Raw genomic sequence first — 18060 nt, forward strand, 5'->3', positions numbered from 1 at the left:
TTTGAATTACCTAAAGATATGACGTGGAGTGGAAGTTGAAAGGAGGTGGTATTTTAGAGAATCCACAGCCACATGCAGCATACAGGTATTTTGCATGCGGCAATGCCAATCAACTTTCAACTAGAACAAGTTGCTCGGCACTAATACATACAATATTGAAATGTCTAGTCAACTAAGAATCAAACCAATTTTTCAAACTTGTTTAAGGCTCCAAATCTCTTATTTCCTTCCTTGATAAGTCAAAAATGCCTTTAAACTTCAATAACTGATCATAGCATTTAAAAACTTATTTTATTAAATCTTAAATAAATCATTCATCTCTTAGTTTTAATCCTCCTTGAACTTTTCTTAAGCCTCTATATCACTTAAAGCTTCAAAATCAACCCAAAAATGAAAGGAAAAACCAACTTGAAGAAAATTTTACCTTAATTATAGGGAGAACGAGGACGACAGGAAGAAGGAGAAAAGAACCAAATCGCGAGTTTTTTTACCATTTCCTCTTTCCAACCTTATTAAATATCCTCATAAAGAATGAATATTAAATTCATTCCTTCTAAAAGACTAAGTTGCCCCTCCATTTATCCATTCTTAGTCTTAAACACAATTTCTTAAATCATTCCCTATACTTTTCAATTTACTCAATTTAACCCACCAAATTTTAAATTATTTCATTGTGGTCACCAACCCGATATTTGGGATATTACACAGATTTTAATGACAATCCACGTGAATTTATTAAGAGACCGTAACCTAATGTTGTTGATTGTGCTGCGGAAGACGGCTATTGGATAGAGCAAAATCACAACTGATAATTTGAGAAAATAAAAATGAAGAAAAAGAAGACACAAACTTTACGTGAAAACCCCCTAAATAATATAGGGTAAAAACTACGGGCAACGGTAGAAGAATTTCACTATGAGAAAATAAGAATTACAACCTCTCTTGATCTACCATAGAGAAAATGATGATAATTCTCTCTTGATAAAAACAAGAAAACAACTCTCAAGAAACTCTCTAAATTCTCTCTAGTATTGGAAGAAAGCTAGAATGCTTTGGGATGATTTTGAAGCTAAATGAGCTAGGGTATTTATAGTTGAAGCTTAAGGACTAATCTTATAAATACCCTAAAGTACAATGACTAAAATGTATAATTTTTCCATGTCACTTTTCAACCATTATTAGTGCCAACTATGAACCATTATTGTTGCCAACTTACAATGCATTATGAACCATTATTATGCATTATGTAACTATTATTAGTTGCATGACAACTAATAATCTCCCACTTGAAGATTTGATTGGAATAATCATATCTTCACACCATTCTTTCTACCTTGTACCATCATGTTGCTTACGTCTCTGACAAACCACAAGAGGATCAACACCAAGTAAATTTATCAGCATTGATCGCTTTCGTCATGAAATATGCTATGTTGTCTTTGGTATGGATCTTCTGCATATCTACTGTCCCTTCTTCTATCTTTTCACGAATGAAATGGTACTGAAATCGTATGTGCTTTGTCCTAGAATGAAATGATGGATTCCTTGCTAAATGCAAGGCGCTTTGACTGTCACAAAACAAAGAGACATACTCTTGATTGTGCCCAAGCTCCTCCAATAGCATTTTCAACCAGATTGCTTCTTTACTGGCTTGTGTAGCTGCTACATATTCTGCCTCTGTTGTGGATGTAGCCACAACTGACTGCAATTTTGAAACCCAACTTACAGCTCCACCAGCAACTTTGAACACATATCCTGTAATAGATTTGCTTTTATCCAAATCCCCTCCATAGTCATAATCGACATACCCATTGATAAGTAAGTTTGATCCTCCGTAACATAATGCAACATTTGAGGTCCCTTTGATGTATCTTAGGATCCTCTTTACTGTATTCCAATGCTCTTTGCCTGGATTCGCCATGTATCGACTAACCACTCTCACTGCTTGTGCAATGTCTGGTATTGTGCATATCATAGCGAATATTAAACTTCCCACTACTGATGCATACGGTACTCGAGACATCTCCATCCTCTCTTTTTCACTGCTAGGACTCATATTGGAAGATAATTTGAAGTTAATAGGAAGAGGGGTAGAAATTGGCTTACAATCTTGCATGCTGAATCGTGACAAGATCTTCTTCAAGTAATTCTTTTGTGAAACCCAAATCTTCATATTACTTCTGTCTCGGTGAATTTGCATCCCTAGAATCTTGTTTGTTGATCCCAAGTCTTTCATTTCAAATTCCCTAGCCAGTTGTGCCTTCAATTCTTTGATATGATCTTTGTTGGGTCCTGCAACCAACATGTCATCCACATACAACAGCAAAATAACAAAATCGTTATCACCAGACCTCTTGAAATAAGCACAAGGGTCTGCATTAAGTCTGTTGTATCCAAGGCACATAATGAAGGAATCAAATCTCTTATACCAACACCTCGGCGCCTGCTTTAGACCGTACAGAGATTTGTTCAACCTGCAAACCAAATTCTTCTTTTCTTTTTCTTCAAAACCTTCAGGCTGGAGTATGTAAATCTCTTCTTCAAGATTTCCATGAAGAAAAGCTGTTTTAACATATAGCTGCTCTAGATGTAAGTTCAATGTAGCACACATTGCCAAAACTACTCGAACTGTTGTCAGTCGAACCACAGGAGAAAAATTTCATTGAAATCAATATCTTATTTTTGAGCATATCCTTTGACCACCAGTCTTGCACGATACCTCTCAACTTGATCGTCACCATTTCGCTTGATTTTGAAGACCCATTTGTTACCAATTGGCTTCTTTCCTTGTGGTAGTGGTACAAGGTCCCATGTATTATTTTTATGAAGGGCTTCAATTTCTTCTTGCATCGCCATCATCCATAGTGAAGCATCTGAGCTGTTTATTGCCTCCTGGTATGTTGATGGCTCATTGTCCTCTATTAAAAGCCAGTATGTAATATTTCCTTATATAACATAATCTGAGTGCCAATTGGGATGTCTTCTCACATGATCTGATTGACGAGTTGTTGGAGCTTCAAAACTCTCTGGTTCTTGTTCATCATGTGCTGGTTCTATTTCAGAAGAATCTCCTTGTTCAACATCCTTTTCTACATGTATCTGTGTAGTCTTTGACTTTTCAGCGCTACCATCTTCTTCTTTTCTTTGTAGTTTATCTTCTACAAAGATAACATCTTTGCTGATGATCACTTTGCGGGAAGTGAGATCCCATAAGCGATACCCCTTTACACCATCAGCATACCCCAAGAATTTGCAGTTCTTGGATTTTGGATCCAGTTTTGAGATTTCTTGGGAGTTGTACATCACGTACACAATACTTCCAAATACATGGAGGTTTGAATAATCAGCTGATTTACCAGTCCACATCTTCATTGGTGTCTTCAGCTCTATTGTAGTTGATGGAGCTCGATTCACCAAATAACAGGCGATATTGATTGCTTCTGCCTAAAATGATTTTTCTAGGCTTGCATCCCTCAACATTGCTCTTATTCTTTCTAATAATGTTATGTTCATCCGCTCTGCCACTCCATTTTGCTGAGGAGTATTCGCCACTGTGAACTGTCTTTTGATTCCTTCTTTCCTGCAAAAGTCATCAAATTCTTCACTTGTGTATTCTCCTCCATTATCTGTTCTGAAACACTTGATCTTATTTCCATAATCAAGTTCCACCCACGCCTTGAAGTTTTTGAAAGTTGAAAACACGTGTCATCAATAAATAAAACAAAGTATTTTGCTCCACCTAGGGATGTAACTGGTTCTTACCATACGTCAGAGTGAACCAATTCTAGAACACTTTTGCCTCTAGAATTTGATTTGTTGAATTTCAATCGGTGCTGCTTACTTGTTATGCAATGCTCACACAAAGGAAATGTTACCTTTGTTAAGCCTGAAAGTAGCTTTTGCTCCACAAGGATTTTCATTCCTTGTTCTGACATGTGTCCAAGTTTCTGATGTCATAACATTGCAGAATCTGAACTACATGTGTCCAAGTTTGTTGAATTTCTGATGTCCAAGTAGCTATATTTTCACCTTTCAGCACCACAAACGCTCCATGGAACACCTTCATGATTCCTTTCTGTGTTTCAATCTTGCTTGCATTATTATCCAACAATCTGTAGGATACTATTTTTTTCTTCATGCCTTTCACGTGCCGCACATCTCGAACAACTTTAATTATTCCATCATACATCTTCAATTTGATGGTTCCCACGCCAATGATCTCTAAGGCATGATCATTGCAACCATACACAGATCCTCTTGAGACAGGTTCATAATGATGGAACCATTCTCTTCTTGAGGTCATGTGATATGTTGCTCCTGAATCAATGAGCCATATATCTGCAAATCTTTTTCTACCTTCCACGGTGGTTGACGCTTCACAACATAGAGCATCTCCATCATCTGAAGTGTTTGTAGTATTGCCTTGTGGATTGGAGTTTTTATTTAGACTCCAACAATCCTTCTTCAAGTGACACTTCTTTCCACAGTTGTAGCACTTTAAATTCTTCTTTCTCCTCGACTTCGATCTACCATGTTTGTGATTGATGTTTTGGCCACGTTCTGTTGATCTCCCTCTCGTCGTTGTCAACGCTTCTGTCTATTGCAGATTTACTTATCTTTTTTCCTTGTTCTTGTGCCAATTTTCTTCTTGTAGAACAGCAGCTGCAATGTCATCGAAAACTAGACTGGTGACATTACTGTTTGTTAAGTTGATGATGAGTTGATCATACGAATCCGATAGACTTTGAAGTAGAAGTTCAGCACGTTCTTGTTCTCCTATTTTACAGCTTAAGGATGTAAGCTGAGAAAATAAAGTGTTCAGTGTATTTAAGTACTCCGTCAGTAGATTCTGGCATACGGAGAGTGAATAATTTTCTCTTAAGGAAAATTTTATTGTGCAGCGATGTGGCCTCGTACAGTTTAGTGAGATGATCCCATATCTCCTTAGCTGTCTACTTCTCCTTGATGCTTGACAATACTTCATCTACTAATGCTAGATGAAAGTTTGTCATAGCATTTCCGTCCATTTCGATCCATTTGTTGTCATCTGTGAAATTTACCGGCCTTTCACTGATAGCTGCTAGACAACCGTCTTTCCTCAGGATGGCCTTCATCTTCAATTTCCACAATGAGAAATTTATCCCATTGAATTTTTCAATATCAAATTTCATTGCCATAACTTCTTTTACGGATAGCTCCCACTATTTCACTATCGTAAATAGTTCTCTAGAACCTTCAAAGAATGAGTAATAACTTCTTACTTTCTTATATTAGAGGATTCACCATTTGGTGGCAATCACAAAGACAATAAGCAGATATTACACACTCTAATCTGGCTCTGATACCAATTGTTGCGGAAGACGGCTATCAGATAGAATAAAATCGCAACTGATAATTTGAGAAAATAAAAATGAAGATAAAGAAGACACAAAATTTACGTGGAAAACCCCTAAATAATATAGGGTAAAAACCACGGGCAACGGTAGAAGAATTTCACTATGAGAAAATATGAATTACAAGCTCTCTCGATCTACCAAGGAGAAAACAATGATAATTCTCTCTTGATAAAAAGAAGAAAACAACTCTCAAGAAACTCTCTAAATTCTCTCTAGTATTGGACGAAAGCTAGAATGCTTTTGGATGATTTTGAAGCTAAATGAGATAGGGTATTTATAGTTGAAGCTTAAGGACTAATCTTGTAAATACCTTAAAGTATAATGACTAAAATATGTAATTTTTCCATGTCACTTTTGAACCATTATTAGTGCCAACTATGAACCATAATTGTTGCCAACTTACAATGCATTATGAACCATTATTATGCATTATGCAACTAATTATGCATTATGCAACTATTATTAGTTGCATTACAACTAATAGATTGGCTGCAATTGTTGAAATGCAGTATCTATTTGATAGTAAAACTAGTATAATTTTCGAATAATGTTCAAATGTTTTAAGGATTAATGAAGTTTTAACAGAGAAAAGAGTTTTCCATAAACAAGAAATCATGGATAGGAAGTATAAAACTTTCTAAATATTAACCAACAGAAAACTATTTTACCCAAAAGTAAATTAACAAAAGTACACACCCTGAAAGCTTGAACTTCAAGTCTTCAACTTTGATGGAAACACAATTTTAGTAACGATTTTCTGTTGCTTTTCTATTAAATTTGAAAAGTTTCAAATATTTTTCAATTGAATAAACATTAAATTTTCATTTAGAAAAATAAAAAAAAAGTTGAGTGAGAATTTTTAATTTTATCGACGCGGCCGTCAAAATTGTCGATCACAACAAACAAGAATCGAAGTCTTGACAGAAGTTTTCTTTACAAAGACACAAAACGATGTTGTTCTAATATAAATTAAACTTTTTCAATACTACACCGTTTTAATGTTATGTTTCCTTGATTGAAAAAAGGAACAATTCAGAAATTTAGTGATTAAATCTAAAAAAATTAAACTTCTATGACCAAAATAAGAGTGGGGATAAAGTTGGGTGATGAAATTTTTAATTTACCCAAAAACAATTGCCAAAGTACAAAACTGAAAAACAAAGCGCAACCGTCTCACCAGGAAGCACACTTGTAAATTTTATAAACAAACATGATTCAAGATTAACAAGCAACTTCATATGCACAATGACTTGCACAGAAGACCAATGGGTCCGCCAGGTTTTTGAACAAATAAATGAAAACTTAGTAAAGCTAATCCATATTAGTTCCAATATCATCACAACCTCAACAAGATATTAATTGAGAAAATTAAGAGCCTCTGCTGGTGACAAATGCCCACGATCAATGGGCACTAACAAGGAAAGGATGCTGGCACACCCCACATTCAATGGTCTCAGAACCTGAGCTGGGAACTTGTACCTGTAAAACATACTCAAATTCAGCCAAACTATAACAACTGACAATAACCCTGCAATCCTGAAATGGTGTGGCAGATGGACTACAGACCTGCAAATGAACGGTGCAGGTGGGACAGGCAACTTCCTTCATCCGCCTACCAGATCCATCAGACTTGGAGCCTACCAAAATGAAACCGTTTAAACAAAGGTCAACATAATTTCACATTTCCCTATTTTTTACATGTGTCCTACAAAATATCCTTCCCTAACTTTTCACCCTGCCACATCAGTCATGGGAGTTAAATCTGTGTTTCTATTATTCAAGCAACACCCTGAGCTTGACACATTTATAAGGTCTCCCATTTTATTTTACTAATCTGATAATGCGCATGTATGTGCAAGAACTTTCACAGTATCATACAACACTCATGCTACGTTTAGTTAGTGTTATTTATTCCTTATGCTTTAGTGCTTGAATTAGTAATAAACTAATTTCACTTAATTTTTAGCCACTCACATAACTTAGATTTAACAAAAAGAATGAGTATATATTATTACTTAATTTGAATAGGTATTTTTTACTCGTCTTTTTATAACTTAAAGCTTAGATTTGTGCTAATTCTTCTTTTATATGTAACAGAATATTTCAAAACTTGTGTAATAGTTGAGCTTTTTCCTTATGCTACTACTTATGTACCAAAGAGAGTACCAAACGTGACATCAGGGTACAAGAAATTACCTGATAACGCACTGCGACTTTTTCCCATCTCCTCCTGTCATAAGTCATCACCATAGGATGATTCACATAAGTACTTCAGATAGATTATCACAAGTTAATTTACGATTAATATTAAAATCATACAGTCCCTAATTGATGCATACCTGAAGCTTCCTAGCAAGATCCTCATGACTCTGAAATCCAGTAGATTTACTTGCTGCTTCCTTAGCATTACTCAGCCTCCGAGTCACTTCAGCCTACAACAGAACAAAAAGATCCAAGACTGATGGGTATTCTACAATTAACGATCCTTTCCTAAGAAAAAAAAATGAAAGGAACTATGAACAATTGAAAGTTCTTTCATTGTTCAGCAAACAACAATGAACAATATGTTCATTCTTCCCTGCGTCAACCTTCCCTCGAACTGTCTAATCAAATTCAGTTGTCTAATCACTTCAAAGTAAAGCTTTCAAGGAAGAAAATAACATTTCAAGGTTAAACCGCAAGAAACAGATCCTAGACATCCTTCATGACTCTTCAATTGGTCAGTACCTAAATCTAGACTTCAAAACAAGGACACTATTGAAATACAAATATTCAACATGTTAAACCAAGTTCGCTTACAATCTGTATAATACATTCTTTTCATCCAGGATTCTTATCACACCAATGCCTAGTTGTCATGCTAAGTTGCGAAAACATAAAAACCATAAACATGAGAAATATCCACAGAAACTATTTTGCCATGAAATAATAGAGGTGAGAAACTGATCGATAAGCCTACCATGCATCGATCACAAACCCTAACTGGTTGGGCATTTTCATCAGCAGTTAGAGCAGTTCGACCTTGGGTACACTTGTCACAGAAAATATCCCCACAGTTCCTGCAGTGGTGCTGAAACAAAAAAGAGAAGGAAATGTTGAGCTTAAATTGTGAAAGAACACAAGCAGGGGATCTTTTCCAAAAACAGAGGGGCTGACATACCTTCCGCACAAAGGCCCCAAAATCTGTTGCACATGCAATGCACTTTGAAACAGCTTCATCAGGGACCTAGCAAGAAAAAGAATATAGAGATAAGCCACCTATTATCTTTCTTAAATATTCTTTTATTTGACCTGCAATATCCAGGTGAAGGGGAAAAAACATCTTTTGAACTCTAATTTTTACCCAATGATCTTTCTCCTCGACACCAGGCTTTCTAATGTTAATCCAATCAGCAAATTCTCTCTTCTTTTCTGCAGGTTGTTCAGTAGCCTTTAGAGGTGCAGAAGGCCGACTTTTCCAACCCATCTCCTTGATCTGCAATGAAAAGGTGAAAGAGTAAAGTCATCAAGACACACATACATACACAAAGTTATACACACGTTTGATGTACCAATAAGAGGACAAGAAAAAGAAAAATAATCAATTCATGCGTGTACAAGGTTGAGGTAATTCACCAACGAAGTCTCAGAAGAAAAAAATGAGTATTAAACACACTAAATGCACATATGCTTACAGCCAACAGAAACCTGATAACAGCAGAATGACAAGCTTCTGTATCTTTTGAATGAATAAAGAGGCTTATTATTTAAAAAAATTGAGTGCTCCAGACAAAATACATATCTTGTCATTGCACTCTCTTCTGAAGGCACTTCAATCGTAATGGCTATATTAACAAAGACATTTTTTTCTTCCAGTTTATTTTATCTTAAGCTATAACAAATGATGCTCAATGGTACTTCACTAAGGGGTTGTTTGTTTACTTCAGAATGATTAAGCACTGAATGATTCAAATGCTGAATGATTCAGAGGCTCTGTATGAATTAGCTCTGAATGTGACATGATGTTTGATAATAGCTCTGAATGATTCAGAATGTACTTTGATGCTGAATCATTCAGCACTGTTTTGCTGAATCAATCAGCACTGAATCATTGAGAGGTGAAAAACAAACACGCTGAATGCTGAACGGTTCAGCATTCAACGCTGAATGGTTCCATTCAGAGCCAAACAAACAGCCCCTAAGTTCCTCTTTCAAACCCTCCTAAATATCAAACAAACGGACTTTAAAATGACAGATGGAAAGCTATGGACAAGTTTACTATAAATATGGAAATTAAAAAGTGAAACAAAAGTATAAATCAGTGAAGTGAAAAATAAAACAGCCTGATCACTGAACACAGATTACCTGATTTTGCACTTATATGGGTATGTGTCTTTCTACAAATAATTGAATTAATAACCAAGTCTGCACTGAGTCTTTAAGTATATGTATTTTGTGCACATATGTTGAATCCGTCAAGGTATGACAACAGACCACACTAAGAAACATAAAAACAACTCCACGATATAGAGCAACAACTCTTTGAACGTAAGAGTTAAAATATTTTAGGAATGGGTCAAGAATCTACTAGCCACAAGAACAGAAAAAAGTAGACAACAATGACCGTATGAAGTCATACAAATTAAACAGTTAATTCTAACGAGAAAATAAGAAAATTACAACTATCTGAGACTAACCTGTACAGTTGCAGCTGTTATAATATCCAGAAGGGTGTTTGTAGTGTAACTGCTTGCTTGCAACCTGATTCGCCTTGGTTCAATGTCAACAGAGCTCTTGGACCAGAAAGCCAAGGTAGATGAGTCCAACACCTACATTAGAAGAAAACATACCTCTTTATCACAATGCACACATCATTCAAAGAAAGAAACCACAAAGAAAAACATTGGGGTGGGAGCAGGAGGGAGGAAGAAAATAAAGTACTAGGGAACTCACTTCACATCTTGTGATGTTCTCAAGAGGATATATTTTCAATATCCGACCGCTGCTAGGCTCAAGCATTCGAATACCATCTAAGCCAATCTGACACAAAAAATAAGCTATATCATGAGCAGTATAAATAAATAAATAAATAATAGGGCTAGCAAACACAATTATCCATTAGTACTATTGATATGACGTACAATGTTGATAAATCATACAGAACCATATGACGTGTCGGACTAAATTTTGAAGAACCTTACAAAGCGTTTTAGCCATCCAGTTTAAATCCCCATATAATTCAACAATATAAACAGCATAGATGACCCAAATGCCCAAGAACTTCATCCCTGCAACCAAATGTAAATCAATACCGATGATATTTAATTAGAAGTTACCTGGCATAGTACATCCATGGGGCCATGTGCTCCACTTTCAGAAAACAACTTAACACGAAACTTCTGGACACCACTATTTTCATCTTGCTTGGTCTCAGCCTTAGGTACCGCCCTCAAAATCTTACCGGCAGAAGAACCTGACCCACCAGACGAGTCCTTCCCAGAAGGGAAATTAATAGACCTCCCATAATCATCAAATTGAACCCAAGTAGACGATTTTGGAGCAGTGCCACGTGCCCCATAAGGCTCCACCTTTCCTCCTTGGTAAGCATAAACCTCATCACCGTAACCACCACCATCATCATATCGTGAATAGCTATCCGATTGCTTACCATAGACATCGGATCCAAAATCGGATTTCCCGGGGTTATAACCTCCACCAAATTTATTTTCGAAATAACTGCCACCGCCGATGTCATATCTCATTGAATTATTGAATGTGTTTTCATATGCGGGAGGAACAGACGATACCGAAGATCCTACTTGGCCATACGGATTTGAATAGTAAGGTGGATCAGGCACGGGTCTAGGGTTTGGCGTAGCAGGGCCATAGCTGGAAGCCGTCTGATGCTGATCATAAGGCTGGGAAGTCGGTGACGGATAGGGAACATGTGAATCATAAGACGGGAAAGAAGGAGCTGCGGTCGCCGATGGTGGCGCAGGGGGTTGTTGATTAAAAGACGATTGTGGGGTTATTGCCGGAACCAGTGGAACCGTTGAGGCTGACGGTGGATGTGTATAAGAGGAAGCAGCGGGAGGGACAGCATCAATATTTTGGGAATATGGAGGGTAATTTGAAGGATAACCGGAGTAATCGGAGGAGGCGTAGCCGGAGTTAAAAGGTGGTGCAGAAGCGTAAGATGGTGGGTGAAATTCGGTTGGTGTTGTATTGAGGTTCGGGTTAGGATTGGGATTAGGGTTTAAATGGTAAGGATATTGATAATAAGAGCTAAAATCTCCTTGTTGCATCGCTAATCTAACGAAAATTCTTCTGTGTTTGCCGATAGAGAATTGCGACGACTAATTTGCCTAGGCTTTTATTTTGCTTTTGCTTTTTTCCGATTCCTGTCTTGTATTGGTTGCAGAGTCAAAGTGGAAGCGAGTCGGAGCGGAGAAGTGGGGAAATTAGATGCGCATCGATGTGTTTAAATACGAGTATATGCTAGACTCGTGGAAGGATCCTTGCTGTGTGAGTCGGTGGCCAGCCGTTGGATCATAAGATGCAGACAATATTGGGCTGTTTGGGCTAGCTAATCATCAAGCTGCTAATTACTGAAGCCTAAATGCTTGCTCTCAACTTGTTTGAACTGAATTCTTGAGAGAAAAAAAATCATTCACGAATTTAAAAGTGAAGGCATGTAATGCAATACCATTTCTTGAAAAAAAATATTTTATCAAAAAACTTATTTAATTTATATTATTTTACCGCCACAAAAATAAATAACTTTCGTTGAATCTAGAATTTAAATCTAAGACCTTTCGCATAAGTATTCAAACCAGACTAAAAACTTATTCATATTTTATCAGCATTAATTTTTAATTTACATAACTGTTAAGTTAAAAATTAAATTATTTTTAATTTAATTTGAGAATAAAAAGTATTTAAATAACTATTTATATATTTTTTTATAAATTATTATTAAATTAATTCAAAAGTTGAATAAATATTATAACAAATTATATTCTATATAAATAGTTTAGAATTTATATTTATTTAATTATTTAAAAAAATTATTTATGATAAGCCGATTGTAAATTATATCCAGCATGTTGCTCAGTCATCAGCTAATATTAAAAAAAATTGCCATGAAATCAGTCAGGTTCTTGCCTTCTAATGTGTGTTGAATGTTTTCTTGTTGCTCTTGAACTTCAAAGTTCAATTGACAACAATTCATCTAAGAATTGGGGCTCTCTCCAGAGGATTGACTTCCATCTGATAATGCTTACCTCTTCTTTGATTATTGTGCTTTATTGATCTGTTTATACAATACTTAAAATATGTATTTGCTTTGGTCGGTATTCAGCTCGGCTATTGAAGAAGCTTGATCAATTCTGTTTACACATGTTCACATCTTTTCTGGCTTGGTGATGGAAACAGTATTAGGGATGAAGAGCGACAGGACCGACTCTTCTAGGAGCACCCTGAGCTATTACTAATGGCCCTCAATTTTTATATGGATAAATTATATAGGTGATTCTTTATGTTTTTAGTTCGTTTGATTTTAGTCAAGGGTTCAAAATATAATAATTTTAGTTCCTTACGTTATCGGTTGGTTTGGTTTTGATCCTTCGATCGTTTACAACCATTAACCCCGTTAATCTATTAACGAAAGTCTGAATTTACAACTAAAAAAATAAAACATAATCAATTTCTTCTTCATCTTATCGTCTCAATAAGCATATACACCAGAAGGATATGCCAAGAATGAAAATTTTTGTTGCCATCATGGAAGTTCCTCCATTCTCAACCGCCTCCGCTACCACTCTTCACTTAACAAATTCAACTCATCTTTCCGGAATCTTTCTCTTTCCGAAAAACAACGTCAACCCATCTCTTCTTCAGTCATACCAGTTGGACACCATGAACCATCTCCGATCTTCATTCATACTTTGTCTCCGATTATTACAGAACACAGATCGTTTTGCGAATCCAGGATCCTGAAATTAAATCCAATGAAAAAAAAAGCTTGCATTACAGTATAGGTTCACAATCACAAAGCATCAAAGAGGCAGTGCAAATATAGAATGTTATGTTACCAATCCACCAGTACACGATGTGGCGACATTTTCATTCCATGCAAGTGGAATTCCATCATAACGGTTATACATTCCTCCATGTCCTTTAGTAATACGATGATTGATTACTATGTCAGCCATCGCTCTAACTTTATACTGCTTTAGCTTCTGGAGTAAAGCCTTCAACAGCTGCCCAGACCCATATGCAGATTGAGTGAATAAAGGTTTTGGGGAAGATACCATGTAGTAAGATGAGGATATATCCTAAACAGGCATGTGTCAACACACTTTTTTCGTCCTACTAGGATTCAAACTCTCAAAAATAGGATAGAATTCTGCTAGGATTCAACTCCTAAAATAGGATAGAATTTTGCTATGTTTTAAACTCCTAAAGATAGGATCCACAAGCACTATAAATAACCATTGTAGCTCACTATTGTAACACACGATTGGCATACGAAATTACCAGAAAAAATACGAGCAAATAGATTGTTTTGAAGCTATTGTAAACAATTCAGGAGCAATAAAAGGTGAAAGCTTTTATCTTTCGCATTCTTTTCTTCACTTGCATGTGTTGTTATTCGTCTTTGTGCTTGGAAAAAAAAACAGTTTTGGCCGAGGAAAATGGGTTGTCGTTCAAAACTTTTTCTTTTAGATCTACACAACCCCGAGGTCGCTTTGGAAAAATACTAGGATATTTAAAACGAAGGAAAGATTTGTCACCGATGAACGGTCCCTTATGTATTATTTTCATAATTTTATTTATTTCTTTTTGATAAATCGTATTATTAAGTATATATATATATATATTAATTATTTTTATTCTAATATTATTTTAATGTTTTTTTAAAGTTATTATATATATATATATATTTATAACTATTATATTTATTATTATTTTACTATTAACGTATATAAATATATTTTTCTCTTTTGCTACTATTATTATCATTATATGTATATTTTTTATTGTATTTTATTTTTATTTTATTTTTACTTTTTTTTAAACATATGCATATATATATACATTTAATTATATTTTTATATTTTATACTTCTTTATTTTTTTTGTTTTAATGTATTTATATTATATTACATTATTATTATTTTACTTTATTAATTTTTTTTTCGTTATTATATTTATTATATATATATATATATATTATATCATAATGTTTTTTGTTTATTCATTCTTACTATATTATAGGGATACATCACACTCATTTATTAACTATAGTTCCACCCCTTATCGTTTTTTTCCTTCCCGACTGTTATACTTCACCAAACCTTGACTTTCTTTTTTTACTTTTTTGGTGTGATTGCGTTTTCTATTTTACTACTTATTATCATTATTATTATTTTGCACTTAATAATTATATGTTTTTATTCCTCTTTTAGTTTTTCATCATTTTTTTTATTTTTTTTCCTTCTATTTTCTTTATTTCATTTACTCTTATTTCCTTTTTCCTTTAACGCGTTTCTCGACTTTTTAAGGGTACTCTTTCAAATTGATCGGAGGTAAGTAATTTTGGATCATATGTTACCTTTAAATTTTAACTTTCGATTTTCTTAATTAAAAACAACTGGAAATTACGTAGTACCGAAAGGGCGGTTCAAGGGTGCTAATCCTTCCTTGACCGTAACCGACTCCCGAATCCGACATATCTTTGGTAAGACGCAGATCAGGTAAGATATAAGGTATCCGATTAACCTATTTATTTTTTTAAATAAATAATCGGTGGCGACTCCAATCACATTTTTCAAGTCGAAGCCCAATTCCGGGGCTCAACCGAAAGACGGTTACGACAGCTTGGCGACTCCGCTGGGGACACAGGCAAGTGAGTCAGGCTAAGGTAATTTCCAGTTGTCTTTTTAACGAAAAGGGTAAGTTTAAATTTTAAGGTAATATTCTGATCCTTTTTACTTACTTTTGATTATATTTTCGAGTAAATAGTTGGACTAATCGTTTTCTCATGATTTCAACCTTCAAAGTTTTTTTTTCATCTAAGGCTCTATACCCGAGCTCCAATTCCTTTTAAGTGGGGGTGAAAGCGACGCTTTCGTGTGAATTTATTCACCGTGTGGGCCTAGCAAGTAGCCTTCGGGATACATATACCTTATGCCTTCGTGTGAATTTATTCTCCGTGCGGGCATAAGGGAATGTTTCCTCTCGAGTTTAACTTAGTCCAAATAAGCTTGTAATGGGCTTAGGACTAAGGGTTTGGCAAGCCCAAGGGGGCACCAGCAAGGAGAACTCGGGTACCTCTTTTAGAACCTAAACCCGGAGAGTACAAGGAGTTAGGGCCCACCCTAAAACCTCATTTCAAACCCTAGGATGCCGGAATTATTTCCTGCTTTACTTTCTGTTCAAAGCATGTGAACTAGAAATTTATGCGATTAGGACTTGTTCAAAACCAACTTACGGGATAGAGATCATGTCCGGGTAGGAATAATAAGCATGAGGGGTAGATATCATGTGGGGTAAGATTTTTCATTTTTATTATTATTTTGATTTACCTCACTAACTCTTTTTGTTTTTGTTCTCTTTTATTTTGTTTTCATCACTTGCATCATTTAAAAGAGGTGTTGATCCACCAAAAGTGTGTTTGTTAAACATAAATAATCTGAATTAATGGACAAAGGGGTTGTAATACAAGAGATAAAAATGAAGAGGACAGTCTACAAGGTGACTATGTGTCGTATTCAATCCTGAATGCGTGGTGCCCACAATTAAGGAATATATCACTTTGCTGCGTTATAAAGGACTCAGAATGAATCGGGTCTGCATCAAGCACAATGAAAGATTATCTTGGAAAAACTGACTATCAAAGGTTGCAGGGGCAAGATGAAGGTTACTAATCTTAAGAGTCCCTTCAGAGACAACAATGGCAAAACGATAGCTGAAATTGGAAACCATAGCTGACGAATTCAATGAACAAACTAATGACTTCACATATTTTCTAACAATCGAGGGCTCCAATGACGCATTCGTTGGGGACAAGCTCAACAAAAGATAGATGCTAGAGATGCAGTCATTCAAGACTTCTTGGGCCAGTACCCATCCAGGAAGTCGGAGTGGTTCGACATGTTATTCAACCAGTGACATACGAATACAGAAGACTAGTCAACATGTCAAAAGCTGTCAGAATATTTTTGTCTCTTAATAGATAAAACACTTTTTTCCCCAATGAGGATTAGTCATAATAACAGACACATTTTTTGGATTAATGCCTCGGATATTTCATGCATCATGCATTTAGACATATTTTGCATTTCGTTATTTTCATTGCATTCACATCAACTAACGGAAGAATGTCTCAATAAAGGAATAAATACTGGATACACCGCCTCAAGCGTTGGACACACCTCATCCGCATAATACCCGCTTGAAAAAGAAAAGACAAATGGAGGCCAGAATCGCTCAAATCGAGGAGAACATGGCGAAATTGCAAAAAAAACTTGAAAATAAGATAAACTAGAGTAGTCTGAGTACTCTGAATACAATCATGAAGAACCAAAAATCTCTGGTTGATCAGATCGTTGCCAAGTTAGTTGGCCTACAACAGACCAGTGCGCCTGGGGCAGGTTCACCGGAAGGGGTAACTATACCACCTACCCCACAAGTGGATGTCTCACCTGAAATCTTACCCGGATTACAAGGGGACTCATATGCTGTCAAGGGGAAAGCCATATCTGGTGCAAATATACAAGCTTCCGCGACCAACACTCATCCGGAAGACAATCACATCCCAGATTTTGACGAGGATGATAAGGCAAAGAAGATGGAAGAGAAGATCAAGATGTTAGAAGATCAAATGAAGATGGTCCAAGGGGACCATGATTATTATGGAGTGGACGCAATGGAGCTGAGCCTGGTTCCAGATCTGGTGCTTCCACCAAAGTTTAAACTCCCTGAGTTTGAGAAGTTCGATGGGAACAGCTGCCCTTCAGCCCATATCACTATGTTCTGTCGGAAGATGACAGGATATGTAGGGAACGACCAACTCCTGATCCACTGTTTCCAGGAGAGCCTGTCCGGTTTAGCCATCCGGTGGTACAACCAGCTCAGCCGAACTCATATCAAGACATGGAAAGACTTAGCCAAGTCTTTCTTAGAACAATACAAGCATATCAACGATATGAGACCAGACCGGGTTATGCTACAAAGCCTAGAGAAAAAAACACAATGAAAGTTTTCGACAATACGCACAACGATGGAGGGATCTGGCTGTGCAAGTTCATCCACCCTTGGATGAAAAGGAAACTAGGAAGCTATTCGTACAAACCCTGAAAGCGCCTTACTTCGGGCACCTGGTGGCAATCACATCGGGAAGTTTCTCAGATCTAGTTATGGCTGGAGAGATGATCGAGCTAGCTATAAAACAAGGAAAAATTGAGGGAGATGACTCCAGTAAGAAGCCTCCCATGAAGAATATCAACAATGTTAGTACCTACAACGCCAACAAAGGTGTTACGGTCTCCACTGCTGTTGTACCATCCGGTACTTCTAAACGAACTCAGAAGGAACCAAGGCAAGAAAAGATTTGCATCAGTCCAATCCCAATGACGTATGAGGAGTTACTCCCAACGCTAGTTGAGAAAAATCTTGTGACC

General features: G+C 36.2%; 1 protein-coding gene across 2 annotated transcripts; it reads right to left on the reverse strand.

The window, feature by feature from the left end:
• Positions 1 to 6617: 6617 nt before the first annotated feature.
• On the reverse strand, positions 6618 to 16635 carry LOC120126301 (protein FREE1-like). 2 transcript variants are annotated; one of them, XM_039144551.1, is made up of 11 exons: positions 16623 to 16635; positions 10712 to 11756; positions 10329 to 10415; positions 10073 to 10204; positions 8740 to 8871; positions 8557 to 8622; positions 8356 to 8466; positions 7736 to 7828; positions 7593 to 7626; positions 6963 to 7033; positions 6618 to 6875 (listed from the first exon to the last, which is right to left on the reverse strand). In XM_039144551.1, the coding sequence occupies exons 2-11, from the start codon at positions 11678 to 11680 to the stop codon at positions 6798 to 6800; spliced, it is 1773 nt and encodes a 590-aa protein (XP_039000482.1). In that variant the 5' UTR covers positions 11681 to 11756; positions 16623 to 16635; the 3' UTR covers positions 6618 to 6797. The 2 variants fall into 2 exon arrangements, with proteins under 2 accessions (XP_039000482.1, XP_039000539.1); XM_039144608.1 differs by lacking the exons at positions 6618 to 6875; positions 6963 to 7033; positions 16623 to 16635 and adding an exon at positions 7246 to 7278 and having other exon boundaries at positions 7573 to 7626; positions 10712 to 11832.
• Between the last annotated feature and the right edge of the window lie 1425 nt (positions 16636 to 18060).

This window comes from Hibiscus syriacus, unplaced genomic scaffold, assembly GCF_006381635.1.
Source record: "Hibiscus syriacus cultivar Baekdansim isolate YM2019G1 unplaced genomic scaffold, ASM638163v2 tig00000132_pilon, whole genome shotgun sequence".
Classification (NCBI taxonomy): Eukaryota; Viridiplantae; Streptophyta; class Magnoliopsida; order Malvales; family Malvaceae; genus Hibiscus; species Hibiscus syriacus.